At 53.4% G+C, this 16565-nt stretch overlaps 10 protein-coding genes across 10 annotated transcripts; 3 read left to right on the top strand and 7 right to left on the bottom strand.

Annotated features, from left to right (window-relative positions):
• Positions 1–15: 15 nt before the first annotated feature.
• HPODL_01791 (Peroxisomal primary amine oxidase) lies at positions 16–2094 on the bottom strand (the record flags this gene model as incomplete). The annotated part of the gene is made up of 1 exon (XM_014078312.1): positions 16–2094. One exon carries the CDS (start codon positions 2092–2094, stop codon positions 16–18), a length of 2079 nt encoding a protein of 692 aa, XP_013933787.1.
• A 330-nt stretch (positions 2095–2424) lies between these two features.
• HPODL_01790 (Eukaryotic translation initiation factor 3 subunit B) lies at positions 2425–4593 on the top strand (the record flags this gene model as incomplete). Its single annotated transcript, XM_014078311.1, has 1 exon — positions 2425–4593. One exon carries the CDS (start codon positions 2425–2427, stop codon positions 4591–4593), a length of 2169 nt encoding a protein of 722 aa, XP_013933786.1.
• A 36-nt stretch (positions 4594–4629) lies between these two features.
• On the bottom strand, positions 4630–4929 carry HPODL_01789 (uncharacterized protein; the record flags this gene model as incomplete). Its single annotated transcript, XM_014078310.1, has 1 exon — positions 4630–4929. One exon carries the CDS (start codon positions 4927–4929, stop codon positions 4630–4632), a length of 300 nt encoding a protein of 99 aa, XP_013933785.1.
• A 122-nt stretch (positions 4930–5051) lies between these two features.
• On the bottom strand, positions 5052–6155 carry HPODL_01788 (family 17 glucosidase SCW10; the record flags this gene model as incomplete). Its single annotated transcript, XM_014078309.1, has 1 exon — positions 5052–6155. The coding sequence occupies one exon, from the start codon at positions 6153–6155 to the stop codon at positions 5052–5054; it is 1104 nt and encodes a 367-aa protein (XP_013933784.1).
• Positions 6156–6572: 417 nt separating this feature from the next.
• Positions 6573–7322, bottom strand: HPODL_01787 (uncharacterized protein; the record flags this gene model as incomplete). Its single annotated transcript, XM_014078308.1, has 1 exon — positions 6573–7322. The coding sequence occupies one exon, from the start codon at positions 7320–7322 to the stop codon at positions 6573–6575; it is 750 nt and encodes a 249-aa protein (XP_013933783.1).
• Positions 7323–7418: 96 nt separating this feature from the next.
• Positions 7419–9086, bottom strand: HPODL_01786 (putative transcription factor TFIIIB subunit; the record flags this gene model as incomplete). The annotated part of the gene is made up of 1 exon (XM_014078307.1): positions 7419–9086. One exon carries the CDS (start codon positions 9084–9086, stop codon positions 7419–7421), a length of 1668 nt encoding a protein of 555 aa, XP_013933782.1.
• A 198-nt stretch (positions 9087–9284) lies between these two features.
• HPODL_01785 (Pyrimidine precursor biosynthesis enzyme THI13) lies at positions 9285–10316 on the bottom strand (the record flags this gene model as incomplete). The annotated part of the gene is made up of 1 exon (XM_014078306.1): positions 9285–10316. The coding sequence occupies one exon, from the start codon at positions 10314–10316 to the stop codon at positions 9285–9287; it is 1032 nt and encodes a 343-aa protein (XP_013933781.1).
• Positions 10317–10838: 522 nt separating this feature from the next.
• On the bottom strand, positions 10839–12494 carry HPODL_01784 (MFS sugar transporter; the record flags this gene model as incomplete). Its single annotated transcript, XM_014078305.1, has 1 exon — positions 10839–12494. One exon carries the CDS (start codon positions 12492–12494, stop codon positions 10839–10841), a length of 1656 nt encoding a protein of 551 aa, XP_013933780.1.
• Positions 12495–13099: 605 nt separating this feature from the next.
• Positions 13100–14998, top strand: HPODL_01783 (Lactose regulatory protein LAC9; the record flags this gene model as incomplete). The annotated part of the gene is made up of 1 exon (XM_014078304.1): positions 13100–14998. One exon carries the CDS (start codon positions 13100–13102, stop codon positions 14996–14998), a length of 1899 nt encoding a protein of 632 aa, XP_013933779.1.
• Positions 14999–15087: 89 nt separating this feature from the next.
• Positions 15088–16545, top strand: HPODL_01782 (Membrane protein involved in zinc metabolism, member of the four-protein IZH family; the record flags this gene model as incomplete). Its single annotated transcript, XM_014078303.1, has 1 exon — positions 15088–16545. One exon carries the CDS (start codon positions 15088–15090, stop codon positions 16543–16545), a length of 1458 nt encoding a protein of 485 aa, XP_013933778.1.
• Positions 16546–16565: the final 20 nt, after the last annotated feature.

Genomic DNA, 16565 nt, shown 5'->3' with positions numbered 1-16565 from the left:
ACGTGTCCTATATACTTATTTACCGCAACAAGAGCCTTCAAAGGCAAGTCTCGAGGTTTTATCCTTGGCCTCCTTGTGCACGGCCCTCTTGGCCTCGGAGGTGGTCATGGCGTAGGAAGGCTGGATGTCCAGGCCCGGGTTCTCGGTGAAGAAGTGCCGAGGTCTGAGCATCAAGGTGATAGGCTCGGCGGGCATCAATGGGAAGTCCTCTGGGGCTGGGAAATGGGTGATACCGAAAGTATGGAAGAACAGGATGTCGGTGTTCTCGATCTTCTCTGAGCCGTCACCGATCCACTCTCTCATACCGCGCACACCGTCTCCAGACCACTGTGGAACGTGGTCACCCGATGGGTACAGTCTGTTGTCTTTGTAGGGCACGACGTTGACCGAGTGGGAAGCCCATGGTGCCCTCTTGGCCACCAACGATCCCTCCTTGGCCAGCAAAGGTGGACATTGGGTGGACACCAGCTTGTAGGAAGGAGGCTTGCCCGAGTAAGGGTTAACCTTGTTAGGGTTGAAGATGTCCCAGGATCTGCCAGTGGCAGACTCGTAGTTGGTGAGCGAGTCCTTGACCGTCTTGAAGGTGGTTTTTTCCGAGTAGAATGCGTTGCCGTACATGTTTTCTGGCGAGCCGAGTGGGTAAGGCGACGGTTTGGCGTCGCAGGCAGCAGCAGAGTTACCATCACCGTCAATTCTAGGGTCAATTCTCAAAGAGAAGAGGTGCTGGTGGTTGTGAGCGTTCACGTTAGGGTACACTCTCGTTCCCCACGGACCAGCCTCCTCGTCGTCGCCCAGAATGTACGTGTTCAGAATACCGGTGAGTCTGATGTCGAGTCTGATGGCTCCGTCCTGCATAAACACCCAGTACAGACAGTACTCGTAGTTGGCGGCAGTAAAGATCTGCGAGATGACCAACTTGGTGGCTCTCGTGACGATCGAGGTGGCAAAGTTGTCTCTGAAGTCAGAGTGCTTGAAAAGCAGTCCGTCGTCCTCCTCGTGGATACACACAGCATTCTTCACGGTGATAGGGTCTCCTGCTCTGTCTGAGAAGTGGGCGTCCAAATAGTGGATCACACCTTTGCAGTCACAGCCAAGCGACAGCGGGTTCGTCATGTAGCCGGCACCATACTCGCCGATGTCCAAAGCGTGTTTTCTCTGGTGAGGGAACTCTGGCGAGCCGTAAGGAACAATCATCTCGGACAAGGAGATTCTGTGGAAGATCGGTCTCACGTTGCCGTGGTCGTTGTACGACACGTCCGAGAGAACAATACCTTCTCTGTAGTTGAAACCGATGTGGAACTTGAAGTTGGACCATTCCATGACATTGCCAGTCATCTTGAACGAAACTCCCTCTGGTTGGGTCACGTTGATAGGAGGAGCCTCTGGTCTCATAGCACCGACCTTCTCGATCATGTGTTTAGGATAGAAGTTGGCATGTTTGTGCTTGGACACTTTTCTTCTTCTGTTTGGGATGTCGATGAAAATCACCTTCTTTTCCTCGGTGTCGACGATCGGACAGAAATCGAGCGGGTGCGAGTACTGCGAGTCGTCCTCGTCGGATCTGTAGTACACAAGAGCCTGCTGCAGTCTCTTGCCAGTTCCCCATCTTTCGTCGTAGCCGATGGTCCATGGGTCGCAGTACACCTTGTGCATCTCGTTAGCAGGGATTCCCGACAGAACACACTGCTCGATGACGGCAGGGTCATTTCTGATGACATCCTCGGTGGCACACAGGTCCTCGACGGTCAAAATTGGCTGAACAGTCTCCAAAGCTCTGGTCTCAATGACAGACAAGGAGGCCAGGTCAACAAGACCCTCTTTCACGCCGGGCTTGCCGGCCTCCAAAATCACGTAGTAGGCAAGTCTAGGAGGCAGAGGGCCACCCTGTTCTTTCCACTGGATGTAGGCCTTTCTGGCAGGTTCTCTCAGAGTGACGGTGTTGAAGCTGATCTGCTTACCGGCAAAGTAGCTCTTGACGGTGCTGGTGACAGCCTTGATCTCGGCGGTGGACAGAGGGTCCAGCGGGTGGGCTGGTCTGGGTGGGGCAGCCGAGGCAGCGGTGGCTTGGGAGGCAATCTGGCGCAGTCTTTCCATGCTGTACAATATGAAGGACAAGAGCGAAGCTTGCTGGCTTATATAGTGCGAGGGGCTAATTTCCACTGATAACAGACCTGCCCGATTGGGAAATTAAGTCCACCGTTATTCTACATACTGTTTTCGGCAACTTAGTCCTAAGAAATGGTGGATATAGTGCAAACAGAGGTGAATTTCTGCACGTTGCGCCTGGGGACGTTCTTGGTGCACACAGGCCATGTCGCATGGTGGCCACTTGAACAATCTTATCGAGCTTTCCCTCTGCCGACGCGTCGCACCTGCGTCGGTGAGAAAAAAAACATTTCCGCGAAGTGAAAATTTTCCTCAAACATGCCAGAACCCATCGCTTTTGACGAATCCCAGGTCGACGTCTCGTCGATCGATTTCTCGGACCTCGAGGCACAATATCATGTGCCCGAACCAGAGCACTCGTACGAGCACTTTGTGATCTGCGACGGCGCCCCCATCGCGCCTGAGGCAAAGGCTCCTGTTTTGAAAAAGGTGCTCACCAAGCTCTTTTCCCAGTGCGGCAAGGTTGTCGACATGTTTATGCCGCTGGAAAACGGCCAGACCAAGGGCTATCTGATTATAGAGCTTGAAAGCGCCGCCGCAGCCGATAAGGCTGTCAAGCAGCTGAACGGCAAGAAGCTAGACGTCAAGCACAGATTGGCCGTCAACAAGCTGCCAGACATGGAAAAATACGCCCTCAACGACAACATCTCCGAGGAGTTCCGCGAGCCTGCCATTCCCGAGTTCCGCTCGCACGGCTACCTCAAGTCGTGGCTCCTGGACCCCAACGGCCGTGAGCAGTTCATGCTCCACCACCACGACACCGTGGGCGTCTACTGGTACAAGAAGAATATCCAGCCTGAGGAGGTGATTGAGCCAAGAGCCCACTGGACGTCTGCGTCGATGAAGTTCTCGCCAAAGGGCACGTATCTGTTCTCATTCTTCCCCGGCGGAGTGCAGGCTTGGGGCGGTGAAAAATTCGACAGGATCCGCAGGTTTGTTCATCCGGGCGTGCAGCTACTGGACTTTTCGCCAACAGAGAAGTTCCTGGTGACGCTGTCGCCAGAGCCGATCACCATCCCGCCGGAAGACCACCCGGCCCGCGCTCAGTGTCTATTCAGTGCAGACAGCGCCGGTCACAAGCTAGTCATTTGGGATTTGCAGACCGGGTTGCCAGTGCGGACGTTTGCGCTGCCACCAAACCTCGAAAAGCAACAGTCGATGCCATGGCCACTGATCAAATGGTCTTTTGACGACAAGTACTGTGCCAGAATGGGACCTGACGCGCTGGCCATCTATGACACCACACAGGAGTTTGCTCTGCTGGACAAGAAGCTGTACAAAGCCGAGGGCATCATGGACTTTGAGTTTGCTCCGGCCGGCGTGAGACTGGCCACCACCAGGAAAAACGACCCGCCAGAGACTGTGTTCTCGTTCTGGACGCCAGAGACACCAAACCAATCGGCCCGTGTTTCGGTGGTGCAGCTGCCGTCGCGCCAGGTGCTGAGAACGGTGAACTTGTTCAACGTGTCGGACGTGAAGCTGTGCTGGCAGGACGAGGCCAAGCTACTGTGTTGCAAGGTCGACCGACACACCAAGTCGAAGAAAACCACGTTCACAAACCTGGAGCTGCTGTCGCTGGGCGAAAAAGACATTCCTGTCGAGAAGGTCGAGCTCAAGGAGGTGGTGAGCTCGTTCCAGTGGGAGCCACACGGAGAACGGTTTGTGACCGTGTCGAAGCTGGACACGCCGAACCCGAACATTGCCATTCCAGATAACATTGTATCTTTCTACGACGTGGAGGAGGCCAAGGTTGCAAAACAGGTGATCAAGAAATGGCTGTGCTACAAGACGGTGACCAAGACTCACGCGAACCAGATCAGATGGTCGCCAAAGGGCCGGTTCGTCGTGGTGGCCACTATCACCGGCGCGAACGGCGAGCTCGACTTCTACGACTCAGATTACGACGGCGAGAAGGAAAAAGAGCAGTCCGACAAGGTGAAGTCGAACCTGAAGTTGCTGAACCACCACGAGTATAAGGGCCTGACCGACCTGGCGTGGGACCCGTCTGGAAGATATGTTGCCGGCTGGTCGTCCGCCTGGAGACACAAGATCGAGAACGGCTACCGGATCTACGATCTGGTTGGCATTTTGCGCAAGGAGGAGCTGATCGACGGATTCAGAGAGTTTGAGTGGAGACCAAGACCACCATCGATGTTGAGCTCGAACGACAAAAAGAAGGTCAGAAAGAGCTTGAAGGAGTACGCTGCACAGTTTGAAGAGGCCGATGCGATGGAGGCAGATGCCGAGTTGAGAGAGCTGATTCTCAAGAGAAAGAGACTGTTGCAAGAATGGTACACCTGGAGAAAGGAGGTCATTGCCAAGTTGAAGGAGCTGCATCTCACCCAGGAGCAGGCAGAGACCAGAGAAGAGGTGATTGAGGAGGTCAAGGAAGAGATCTTGGAGGAGAAGGAAGAGGTGATAGAGTAGGTGTAATGAATAAATATTATATTTACAGTACTTTATTTATTTTTTGGCCTTGGTTTTTAGCTGCAGCCCGTGCCACTTGGCGATTTCATCCTTCAGCAGCTCGTTGACCAGCCGATGCTGCTTGATCATGGGGAGTCCCTTAAACTTCGGGCTCTCTATATTGATGGCGAACATGGACCCGCAGCCTCCAGAGATGTCTCTCACCGACAGGTTGGACGGCTCGAGCTCCTGAGCCAGTTTTTTGTAAATCATCGTCTCGTACTCATCCATGTCGGAGGACAGAAACCGGCGGCCAAGCCGCGCCTGGGGCAGTTTTCTGGCCAATGATCTGAACATGAATTAGTAATATTTTATTTTAATTTAATTTATTTTCCCAATTTTTTTCTGACTATAGTATGTATTGGATATCAAAGGTCGATATATGCCCTACAGTAAAATAAACGAAACAGCTTAACAGCTTAAGAAGTGAAACCCCAGAACTGCTCAACACCGTTCGAGCCTGGGCTCTTCCACAGGTCATCGAAGGCAGTGAACAGGATGACGTCGTCGCCGACAACGCTCTTCAGAGACTTAATGGCCTTGGCCTGGTTCTCTTGAGATGGAACAGCAACACCGTAGGCGGAGCCCTCGTGTGGCCAGCCGGACTCAGTGCACATGACGCTCTTCTTACCTCCGCAAGCGGACCAGACTCTTTGCATTTGCAGGAGAAGCCAGTCACCAGCTTGGTCTGGGTAGACGGTTCCGTCCCAGAAAGCGTGGGCATTGAAGGCAATGTAGTCGGACAGGTCACACAGACCTGGGTTGTTGATGATAGCAACGTGGGTGTCGACGGAAACAACAGAGCCCTTGAAGCCAGTGCTCTTGAGAGCAGACTTAGCCTCCTCGATGTAGGACTTGATCTGAGAAACATCGGCAGAGCCAGAGTTGACCAGCTCGTTACCGACAGAGATGGTGTCAATGTCATCCCAAGAACCGTAGTTGGAGACAGCGTCGTTGATTTGGGAAACAGCGGCAGAGATCTGGTCAACGTAGTAGATTCCCAAGAACAGCTTCTGGTTGTCGGCCTTGGCTTGCAGGACGTTTTCGACCTGGTTGCAGTCGACACCGTATAGTCTGATGTACTCGTAGCCAGTCAGCTTCTCAAGGTCACTCTTGACCTCGGAGAGAGACTTGCAGGCACCGGTGGAAGCGTAAGGAGAGTAAGTGATACCCTTGGAGCCACCGTTGAAGCTGCTGTCAGAGCTGGAGGTTGGCTTGGCAGTGGACGAAGTGGAGGAGGTGGAGTGGGTAGCGGATTCAGTGGATGATGGAGTGTAAGAGGTGGTCTCGGTTGGAGCAACCTGGAGGCTGTTGTCGTGGGAAGAGACAGAGACGGCAGTTGGGTCAGCGTGGACGTATTCGACAGTGCTGGTTTGGGCACCAGCATAGACGACGACGGTCTCAGTGACAACGACAACGTTTCTCTTCTCATGTTGGTGGTGGAGGTGGCCAATTGGTTGGGCCAATCCGGTGGTGGCCAGAGCGGACAGGGCAAGGGCCTTGATGATAGTGTTAGCTAGCATTGTAAGGAGCGAAAATAACCAAGTTAGGGATGAGTACTAAAGGAATGACTGTAAGTTGGTTATTGGACAACTGGGAAAAAAGGATAAACAGCAGCAAGGCCTTTATAAGAGAGAGAATGAAAACAAACCCTTTTCTCGTTGGGTTTCGTTTACGGAAGTAAACAATGGACACTGAAAAACTTTTTTCTATTGTTTTGTTGTTTACGTTTTGCTTGAAGTGTTAGCGAATCGGGCAGATAGGACACGACCTTGCCCGAACGGGGAATCTCGACCAGATCTGACTTCCCGATTGGGACGACGTCCCATGTTACGGTACCGTACGGTCCAAGGTTTGCGATGCCTGGCCCAATTACAGCGACACTACCTATATTGGGTAAATTGGATGCTCCACCCCTGAGACAGGTGATTGTTTCATTATTACGAATTATCCAGATATGCCCTGCTTCTGCGCCAGACAGCCTGCAGCAGCTTTTTCCTGGGTAGTAGATTTGGGAAGATCACCACTATTTGTAACTGATCGTCCTGCTGGCCGTCTCCGACCATGAGAGCCAGGTAAAAAATGACCTGGAAGTTCTTGAAGCCCTCCACTATCGCCAGATCATGCACGTCCTCCATTGGGAAGAACTGTCTGTTGAGCGTCTTTGCCGCGGGTACATGTCTGCTTAATTCCGATTTCCCCAATACCCTGCTAAGCAGCAGAAGCACCAATGCAGACCCGCTTTTTCGCACCCGGTACGACTCGCTCTGCACGCCCAGATTCGGAATAATTATCAGGCTCTCTTCCGTCTGCGCCCGGAACGAGCCGTATGCCCAGTTCACTATGCGGTAGCAGACAAAAAACACAAACGCTCGCACCATTCGCGTAGTCCAAACGTCGTCCAACCCGGTCTTCTCAAGTTGTGCCCATCGTAGTATTCTGTCTAGTATCTGTCCGTTGCAAATGGCAACATATAATGCACGAACTGCTGCAGCCAGCAAAACGAGCTGCACCACAAGAGTCAAGGTCCCGTCCTGCTGTCGCGCGGACCGCACCGTAAATTTCATGTACTTTTGCGGCCTGATCTCGCTGGCATCTGTGCCTTTGGTCTGCTTGTAGTCGTCCTGATATATCACGTCGGGACACTTGGTGTCCGAGCTTTTGACCTCCAGAACGTAGTCTTTTCTCATACCACTGTAGTTTGCAAATTTCACAGATCTGTATCGTTCTTTATCGCACTTTTATTTACTCATTTTTATTTATTTTTCCAAGCTGCGCCTTGATAATTATTTCCTGTCGATAAATCCAACCACCTCCTCGTCTTTGCGGAATGCCAACAATTTTTCTCTCCGCGACCGCGACGTCAATCTCGTCGTTTCCAGCTCGTTGTTGCTGTTCAGGTCCTCCAGACGAGCACGCTCCTTCATCGCCTTCATCTCTTTCATCTCGTTCTCGTGCTTCGTCTGCAGTGCCTTGATCTCGGCCTCGTACTCCTCCAGAGTCTTGAAATCCTTGCCCGTCTTGGCCGCATACTCAGCAATGTCGACCGGCAGCCTGCGTAGCAGCGCCAGCTCGACAAAATGCGGATTGCGTCGCTCCTCAGACGCAAACTTCGCCTTCACCTGCCGCCGCGTGCGGTACGGGAAAAGCTGCGCAATCAGTCCAAAATCGGTCCCCCAAGTCGAAAGCGCCTTGTAGAACTCCGCTGTCTCCTCGGAAGTCCATTTGTCCACGTACTTCTTTTTCGAGTACGAGCCAGACGTGATCAGATTCTGGAACGGATTCTCGTCCACCACCTCTCTAGCCGAGTCGGCAGGCCCGCTGTGGCGATCGATCACCGTCGACTCCGGGTCCAGAATCAACTTCTGGTTCTCATCCAGCTGTAGCTGCGGCTGCCGCTTGTTTCTGCGCAAACTCTCAGCGTCACCGGAATCCAATATCTTCTTTGCTTTCTGCTGTCGCTCTTTCTCCAGCTTCTCTTCCTCTTCTCCTTCCAGCTGGTTCAGAGGCACCCGCATTTCGCGCGCGAGCTTCCGCCGCTTGCAACGCAGCTCCCGCTGCGCCATCCGCCGCTTGTCCCCCTCGATCGCCAGCTCGTAGTTTTTCGACACTTTTCCAAACGGTATCACTGGCTTGCACAGCTCTTCCAGCGTGACCTTGCCGTCGTTAATGACAAAGTTCTCGAGCAAATCGGCGTCCTCAGAATTGCGCACCTTGTTCAACGCCTTGATCTCATCGATCACGACCGAGTTCGGCAAATTCCGCATCTGTTGGTACTCGTCGATACTCACTTTTGTCAAAACCTGTTTTTCAGGATCGATAATGAACTTGACCTGTTTTTCGCGCTCTGCCTTCGTCAACATCACTTCCTGGGGTTTCCCCTGTTTTAGAGGGTCGACATTGTCATCCGTGGCAACATTGCTGGCTCGCGGACCGATTTTCTTGAACTCGACTCCAAACTCCCCCTTGCTCGATTGCACCGAGCTGCGTCTCCGGCCCAAACTGCCCGCGATTTCTGGAATACCGATCTTCATGGGCTGCGTGTCTCCCTCGTCAGAAGAACGCCGTCTCTCAGAAACGCCGCCAACGCTGCCCTGCCGGCTGCGCAGCCCCAAAGGCCCAGCAGCGGCACCGGGTCCCAAGGAAGAAAGGCGTCTCTGGCTGTTCTCGGGGGTCTTGAGTCCCGTCACAGACGGCCGTCTGAGATTCCCCAGCGAGACTACAGACGCTCTGCGTGGCTTCGCAAACACATCTGCGTTCCGTTCGCCGTTGTCGTCGCTCTGGTCGTCAATAACAGATGTTTCCTGTGTTGTGCTTTTAGCTGTGTCCTGCGGCGTCTTCTGCGTCGACACGGGGGTCGGCAGCTGCTGTTTGCTTGTACTAACGGATCGCGACCGGCTTCGCTGCGTCAGCTTTGGCGTGAACCGCGTTCCCGACTTGTTGACGGTACTCATGTGGATTGGATTTATCAATAAAAAAAATAAAAAAATAAAAAATTATTTTACATAAGCATGGAAGCATGCTCACTACAGCCCAAGTTGCCAGAATGAATACTTAAGTGAATAAGTACACAATTGTTTGCCGGAATCACCCCCTTATAGGAGCAAGTTTGACACGGGACCCCCCAGTTTGACGTGTCAATGTTCAGCTCCCTAGACACCGTTAAGAACCAGTCTACGGTAACCACCGTTGCATTTGCACTGTTCCTGATGGATGCCCATCAGTCTCTGGGCCTCCTCAGGGTCATTGACCTCCTGAGGCTCACTCCAGGAAAGGAACTCGTTGGTGTAGTTTGGTTGGAAGTCTTGTGGAAGCACCAATAGTCTCTTGCCGTAGTTGTTGACCTTCTGCCAGTCCCGCTTGACGTTGTAGCAGGAGTCGCTCAAGTAGGCGAAACATCTCTCAAAGATCTTGGTGTTCAGGTCGTTGTTCAGCTGCGGCTTGAGTCTGCACAGCTCCTCGAAGGCATCGAGAGGATGAGCAATGACGTAGTCGGTAGCCTTCTTGATGGCCTTCATGAACTTTCTGATCTTGTCAGGGTTAGCCTCAATGAACTTGTCGTTGGCAATGTACAGGACCGTACAGAAACAGCAGCAGCCGAGCTCGGCTAGTCTGTCGATTCTGAGCATGCCAACGTTGTTGACATCGCTGCCTTGTGCCCTGAGATACTCCTCCAACTCGACCTGCTGGACGCACTCGATGCCGATGCCGGCGTCGATGTTGCCCTCGATGATCTCCTTGGCGACGTTCATGCCGCAACGAACAGCGGTGTAGTCGTCTGGAGTCATGCCGTAGTGGCGGGTCAGCTCGTCGATCTGGATCTTGCCGAACTCGCCGACGTACCCGATCCTCTTGCCTCTGAGCGACTGGAAGTCGTCAGTGACGCCGTTGGGCTTGTTCTTGAGATACAGCACTCCGGTGAACGGTTCGTCCAGAAGCGAGCCGATCGACGTGACGTTCCAGCCCCTGGCCTTGGCGGCGAGCGTGTGGATCATGGCCTTGAGGCCCATGTCGACCTTGCCCGAGCCAATGAGCTCAGTGACGTCCGAAGGGTTCGAGGGCTCGAGAATGGCAACGTCAAGGCCTTGTTCCTTGAAGTAGCCTTTGCTCTGGGCCAGAAACACAGGGATGTGGTATGGCTCAGGAGTCCAGTTGAGACAGAAGGTAATTTTGTTGGAGGTCATTGTGGGAGTAGATTCCGGCAATAAGGGGTGATTAGTGAGCTAGGATCTCGCTTCCTTATATACCGGTGTCGTGCGCCGCGCATTAAGAAAATATTTGAGTCACTACACGCCCCGGAGTCATCTGGGCAGTGGCAGCGTAGCCTATGGCATTGAGTAGCGAGATCGGTTGGAAAATGGCGGCGGCACCAGCCACATAATCACGTTCCATGCCCAATCATATCTGAGCATATTGGGCTCTCTAGCCGCATACCTCCCGGGTTGCTCCCGTGCGCGATGCGCGAGCTGTCAATTCTACGTCACTGCCCAGAAATGGACATCGTCCGGGGCGCTGATTGGACGACGCCGTGGCATGCGCAATCTGGGCCGTCTGCTGAGGTACGGGCTGCCACCAATAGGCCACAAAGGGGCACTCTAAATACAGCACCAATTGCCTCGATTTCTGCCCAAGATAATACAATACAGTCACTATCTCCAAATACTCGGTCACCACTGATTACCGTACTTATTACATAACTAAGTACACTAGTAGGAAGTCCCGCGGACAACTTCTCTGAAGTTGCCGTGGAAGATATTGTAGAAGTCCCTCTTCGTGCATTTGAGATTAATGCCAACGAGCGTGAGAGTCGGCTTGGAGAAAAGATCGTCGATCTCCTCGAGCGACCGACCCTTGGTCTCGACCACAAACAGCAGCTGGTAGATCCAGCCAAGAGCTGCAATGCCCCCATAGAAGCCCAGCGTAAGCCCCGTGTTGGTGAACGCATTCCACATGTCGGTGAAATTGTATGTGATTATGAACGTCCATAGGTAAAGCATGGTGCTGGAGGCGGTGATTCCGTAGGAACGCAGGTACGTAGGGTACACCTCAGATGGCACAACCCAGGTGAGACAGGCGTAGGAGCCGAAAAAGCCCATGTAGAGGACGATACCCGTGAGGTACAGGCCGAGAGCGGAGGCTCCAGTGACAGGCAGCTGGTAGGAGATTCCAACAAAGACAAGACCGATAAAGAAGCCAGGAAGCATGGAGTTAGCCCAGAACCGGCGGCCACAGTAGTCCATGTACAAGATGGCCGGGATGGTGCCGAGCAGCAGTGCTCCGCCGCCGACAAGCGACATGAAGACAGAGTTCTTCTCGTCGAAGCCGATCGACGCCATGAGCGTCGACATGTAGTACATGATGGCGTTGACACCCGTGAATTGGCCGAGGAAGATCATGATGTTGGCATAGACTAGCGACCGGCGGGCCCGTGGGTTCGTGATAAAGTCCATCCACTTGTGCTTTGTCGAGAGATGCGCGTCCTCGAGCTTCTCCTGCTCGAGCGACTGAATCATGTCCAGGAACTCCACTTTATTGGACACATCGTTGATGTCTCTGAGCCGTTTCCAGATCGAGTACGCCGCGCCAACCTTGTTCTTGTGAACGAGGTATCTAGGCGACTCAGGCAGGAAAAACATACCGATAAAGAGGAGCGTCGAGAAAAATAACGACGAGCCCAGAATGTATCTCCACGCGCCATCGAGTGAATAGAACATAGCTGCTATGGCGTAGCCAAACACCTCGCCGAGTGCGATGTTGAACTGGTACAGCGACACAAGGTTACCTCTGAGCTCCGACGGAGCGCATTCAGAAACGTAGGCAGGGATGATGGATTCCAAACCGACTCCAAAACCAATGAAAAAGCGGCCGGCGTACAGGCCCTCCACGTTCGGCGTGGCAGCACACAGAATGCCACCGATCGTGTACGAGATGCACGCCACCATGATGGACAATCTTCTGCCCAGCAACTCATTGAGCGGCGACAGGAAAATACAGCCGCCCATGGCTCCCACAGGCATTAGCGCACTCACCAGCGACTGCTCGTGCGAAGTGAGCGACAACGAGGGAACAAGAGACACCTTAGCACCGGAAATGAGCGACTGGTCAACACCAGAAAGCATGCCACCCAACGACGCGAAACACGCCAGCATGCGCACCATATGTTTTTTCTCCTTGAACTGGAAAGTGTAGCCGGATCTCAGCACGAGTCTGTCCCAGAGCGTGTTATGGGTCTTGGCCTCCTCGGCCAAAATTTCGTACTGCTCAAAGCGGGCCTCCAGCTCCTGGCCCTGAGGTCCAAGGGTGTCGAGCTTGTCGACGTGACTGAGCTCGTCGATCGAGCGGGCGTCTTTGAATTCTTCCATTGAGTCGGATTAAAAAACCTGGGGGCGTGGCTGCCCTTTATATAGCAACCGGAGTAACCTGTGTGACGTGAATGGGTGTCCCCCAGACGGGGCTGTTTGCAGCCAAAACAATAGCGGCCCTCCCGACGAGAGTGAGATATGCAGAGTGGCATCTGCATAGCCTGGGGTGACAAAGGACTCGGATATTTTTTGGGGTACTCGTGCGTCACGTTCGTGTACGGCTTAGCATACATCGTCGATCGCGGAAAATCTTTGCGACCATTGCTGCGGATGGCGGGGGTGGCACATTAGCAATGCCTGGTTTTTCCGGCGTCGATGTCGAGTGCAGCAGTGCTTGTACTCTGGCTGAGCCATGGTTTGCTCCCGCGGCCAGCTGTCCAACCGCGCGGCGTGTGTCACCTTCTGCCCGGATAAAATGCCTGAAATTCCCTCAGCCTGCATTGTTTTTCTCCACGGGACAAACGCAGCCTTGTGGAGGACAACAAAAATATAACACCTCGCACCAGACCTATTGCACCACGCGTGATGTCACAAAGCGCATTCTTGTGGGGAAAGAACGAAAAAAAAAACTCCCAAAAGAGCGTACATGATCTTGTACAATGACAATGGACGCCACCAAACAGCACTCGTGCAACGAATGTCGCCGGCGCAAGCTGCGCTGCTCGCGCGACCTGCCCACGTGTGTGTCGTGTTCCAAGTTCAACAGACACTGTCTCTACAATAGACACAGTCATAGCCCGCTCACTCGCAAGCATCTGACTCAGGTGGAGGAGGAGTTGCGGGTTGCCACAGAGCTTCTGCGCGCGCTGTCGCCGGAGCTGGACATCCACTCCATCCTCGCCAACGTCAAGAACGGGTTTTCCGTCTGGGAGATCCCTGAACTGGGTCGTTTGAGACAAAACAGACAGGACCCGATCGTGTCGGATAAAAACTTCCAGGTGCCGCAACTTTTGCCCGTTGCCGTGAGCGAGGACTACAAAAGCACGAGCGAGAACCCGAGACCCGTTTACTCGTGGGATGAGCGGGACCACAAGGCAATAGACGGCATGGCCATCACCGATAGAAGCGGGTACTTGGGCTCGCACTCGAGCGTGGCGGTGATCAGTCTTGTGTTTGGGGGCTACTCATGGGGCGGCACGCTACGCAGCCCCGTTCGACGGGACAACGTGTCTGTTTCCGGTGCCAAGATTGAGCACTATCTGAACCGCTACTTTGAGACCTATCACGTCTCGTATCCGATCGTTTACCGGCCCATGTTCTGGGCGCAGTATAATCAGATCGTGCCGCGGCCCGAGATCGGCTGGGACAGTCTGATGTACACGATGGCGGCGATCGGTGCGTTTATGGGCTCCACCGACCCAGACAACCAGGACGATCTCGTGCTGATCGACAAGGCCAAGTCGCACCTGAATTTCGAGCTGCTCGAGACCGGCAGCATCAGTCTGGTACAGACGCTCGCGTTGCTGTCGAACTACCTCCAGAAAAGAGATAAGCCAAACTCAGGATACAATTATCTGGGCTTGGCAGTACGGATGGCCATGGGCCTCGGATTGCACAAACAGACCGACAGTTCGGACAATCTGCTGGAACAGGAGATAGGCCGGCGCATCTGGTGGTGTATCTATGTGTTTGATTGTGGCCAGACCATCACGTTTGGTCGCCCGCTGGGAATCCCCTGTGCCGGCATCGACGCACGGCTGCCGCTTAATATCAGCGACACAGAGCTGACTGCAGCGTCTGAGTGCTTGCCCGGCGAGGTGCAGGAACCAACGATCTACACTAGCGTGCGGTTGCAGAGTCTGTTCCATCTGCTCACCAACTGCATCTACGAGCGCATCACCTCCGACCCGTTCCCGTCCGCCAAGGAGCTTCTCGAATGGGACACGCGGTTCATTGGGCGGTGGAAGAGCCTAGTCCCGGACTACTTCCAGCAGGACAAGGAGGTCTTGCAGCCGTTCACGCTTGCACACCACGTTCTGCACTGGAGACGGAAAAACTTGCAGATCATCATGTACAGAACAAGCCTGCTGAAAAAAGTGTTCCGCCGTCCAGACGACGAGCCGCTATGCAAAGAGGAAGAGGAGGCCGCGGAAAAGTGTCTGCGCAAATGCTCGTCGACGATCCAGAGCATGGCGGCCTTGTGGCAGCGCAAAGAGACCACCAGCAGGATGGAGGCGTGGTACACGGTTTTCTTCCTTGTTCCTGCATTGCTCATGCCTCTTGTGTGTCTGCGGAACGACCCGCTTGCCGCGCAGGCAGAGCAATGGAAGCAGGACATTTTGACCGCCGAGCAGGTTCTCCAGAGACTGCTGCACATTTGTCCGATAGCTACCAAAATCTTGGAGCTCAGCAAGTCTCTGGGGGCCGATTATGTTGCCTCTGCCGATGCGGCAGCTGACTTGCTTGCCAGTGCAGGAACTGACGAGAGCCCAATGTCGCAGCTCACACACCTGCATTCGGTGCTGTGGCCGTTGTCGTTTGACATCGAGCAGCAGTTTCTGTAGCAGGATTACATAATTTATGATAAAAATTTTATGGTGCTGAGCCCATAAAAAGTAATTTTTCGTAAATATTTGTTTGCGATAAACTCATCATGTCTTCCACTGGTGTTGAGGTTCACGGCTCTGACCTGTTTGATGAGCACGACCAGAAGCTCATGCAGCGGATCAAGTCGCAGTCAGAGCTGAACAGCGACGCGTCGCTAGAAGAGCGTGTGTTGGAGCGGTTTGACCGGTTTCTAGCCAAGCTGGAGTCGCGGATTGAGGATTTTGAAAAATACTTTACCGACTCCGCCTACAAATCGAATCAGACCCATTACACATTCTTTGAGGCGCTGAAGTCCATCAAGGGCGCAGTGATTCAGAACCAGCAGCGCAGTCTGCATGCGTTCGGACAGATCTTGGACAGGTACTATGGCAGCCTGTTGGACGAGAAAAAAGAGTACGACTCCACCGACATGTACGAAAAAATATCCACCGGGCTGCAGTTTCTGGACGAGAAAATCGATCTGTTTGAGAAGACCTTCAACATCCCGCTGAGCCCGCAAGAACACCTCGGAAAATTGAAGGAGAAGCTGTACAATTTCGATAAAGCCGTGGCTGCCGGGTCGAAACGACTTCTTCATTTCTACGAGCTGCCTTTCCAATGGCGAGAAAACAAGTACATTATCTACGGCTACCGGTTCAACTCGGGCCATCTTTCCGCTCTGAAGAGCGTTTTCCAGCTCCACAACGAAACTGCCAATATTTGGACACACATATTCGGATCTCTTCTACTCCTGTACATTATGCTCAAACATTATCCGGCAACCGAGATTTATGCCCGTTCCAGCTTTGGCGACAAGCTGGTGACCAATTGTTTCTTCCTTGCCTCCATCAAGTGTCTCATGTCGTCTGTCGTTTGGCACACCTACGACTGCATCTCGCAACTCAAGCTGCGCAAAAGATTCGCGTGTATCGACTACACAGGTATCACTGTGCTGATCACGGCGTCCATCATCACCACCGAACACATCGCGCTCAAGGAGTTCCCCGCCGCAGAGCTCGGCTTCATCTCGTTTTCCACCATCGCCGGCATTGTCGGGGTGCTCTTCACGTGGTCCGAGTTCTTCGACAAGCCAGAGTCGCGGCCCGTCAGAATCCTCTTTTTCATCTCGCTCTCGGCGCTCGGCGTCGCCGCTTTCTGCTCCAGTGCCGTGCTCAAGGGCCTCGAATACTCGCTCCATCTGTACGCTCCGCTGCTGAAAAGCTTTGTGTGGTACCTGACCGGAGTCCAGTTTTACGGCACATTGGTGCCCGAGAGATGGAGAAACGACGTCATTGTTGACAAGCTGGACATCTGCGACGAGGCAATCAGCGAGCTCGAGAAATCGGACAAACTGGACGAGTACCTCAACAAAACCCCGGACGAGACTCCGATGCGCAAGAGCTGGTTTTCCATGTGGTGGGTCGACTACGTCTTCAGCTCGCACCATATCTGGCATATATTTGTGTTGCTGGGCGTTCTGGGCCACTATTCGGCTATTTTGGAGATGTTTTCTCTGGTTAACTAAATAAAAGAATGATGCATTGT

This window comes from Ogataea parapolymorpha, chromosome VI (genome assembly GCF_000187245.1).
Source record: "Ogataea parapolymorpha DL-1 chromosome VI, whole genome shotgun sequence".
In the NCBI taxonomy this organism is placed as follows: domain Eukaryota; kingdom Fungi; phylum Ascomycota; class Pichiomycetes; order Pichiales; family Pichiaceae; genus Ogataea; species Ogataea parapolymorpha.
Note: the sequence above shows the minus strand (reverse complement) of the source record. Positions and strands in the feature narration are given on the sequence as shown.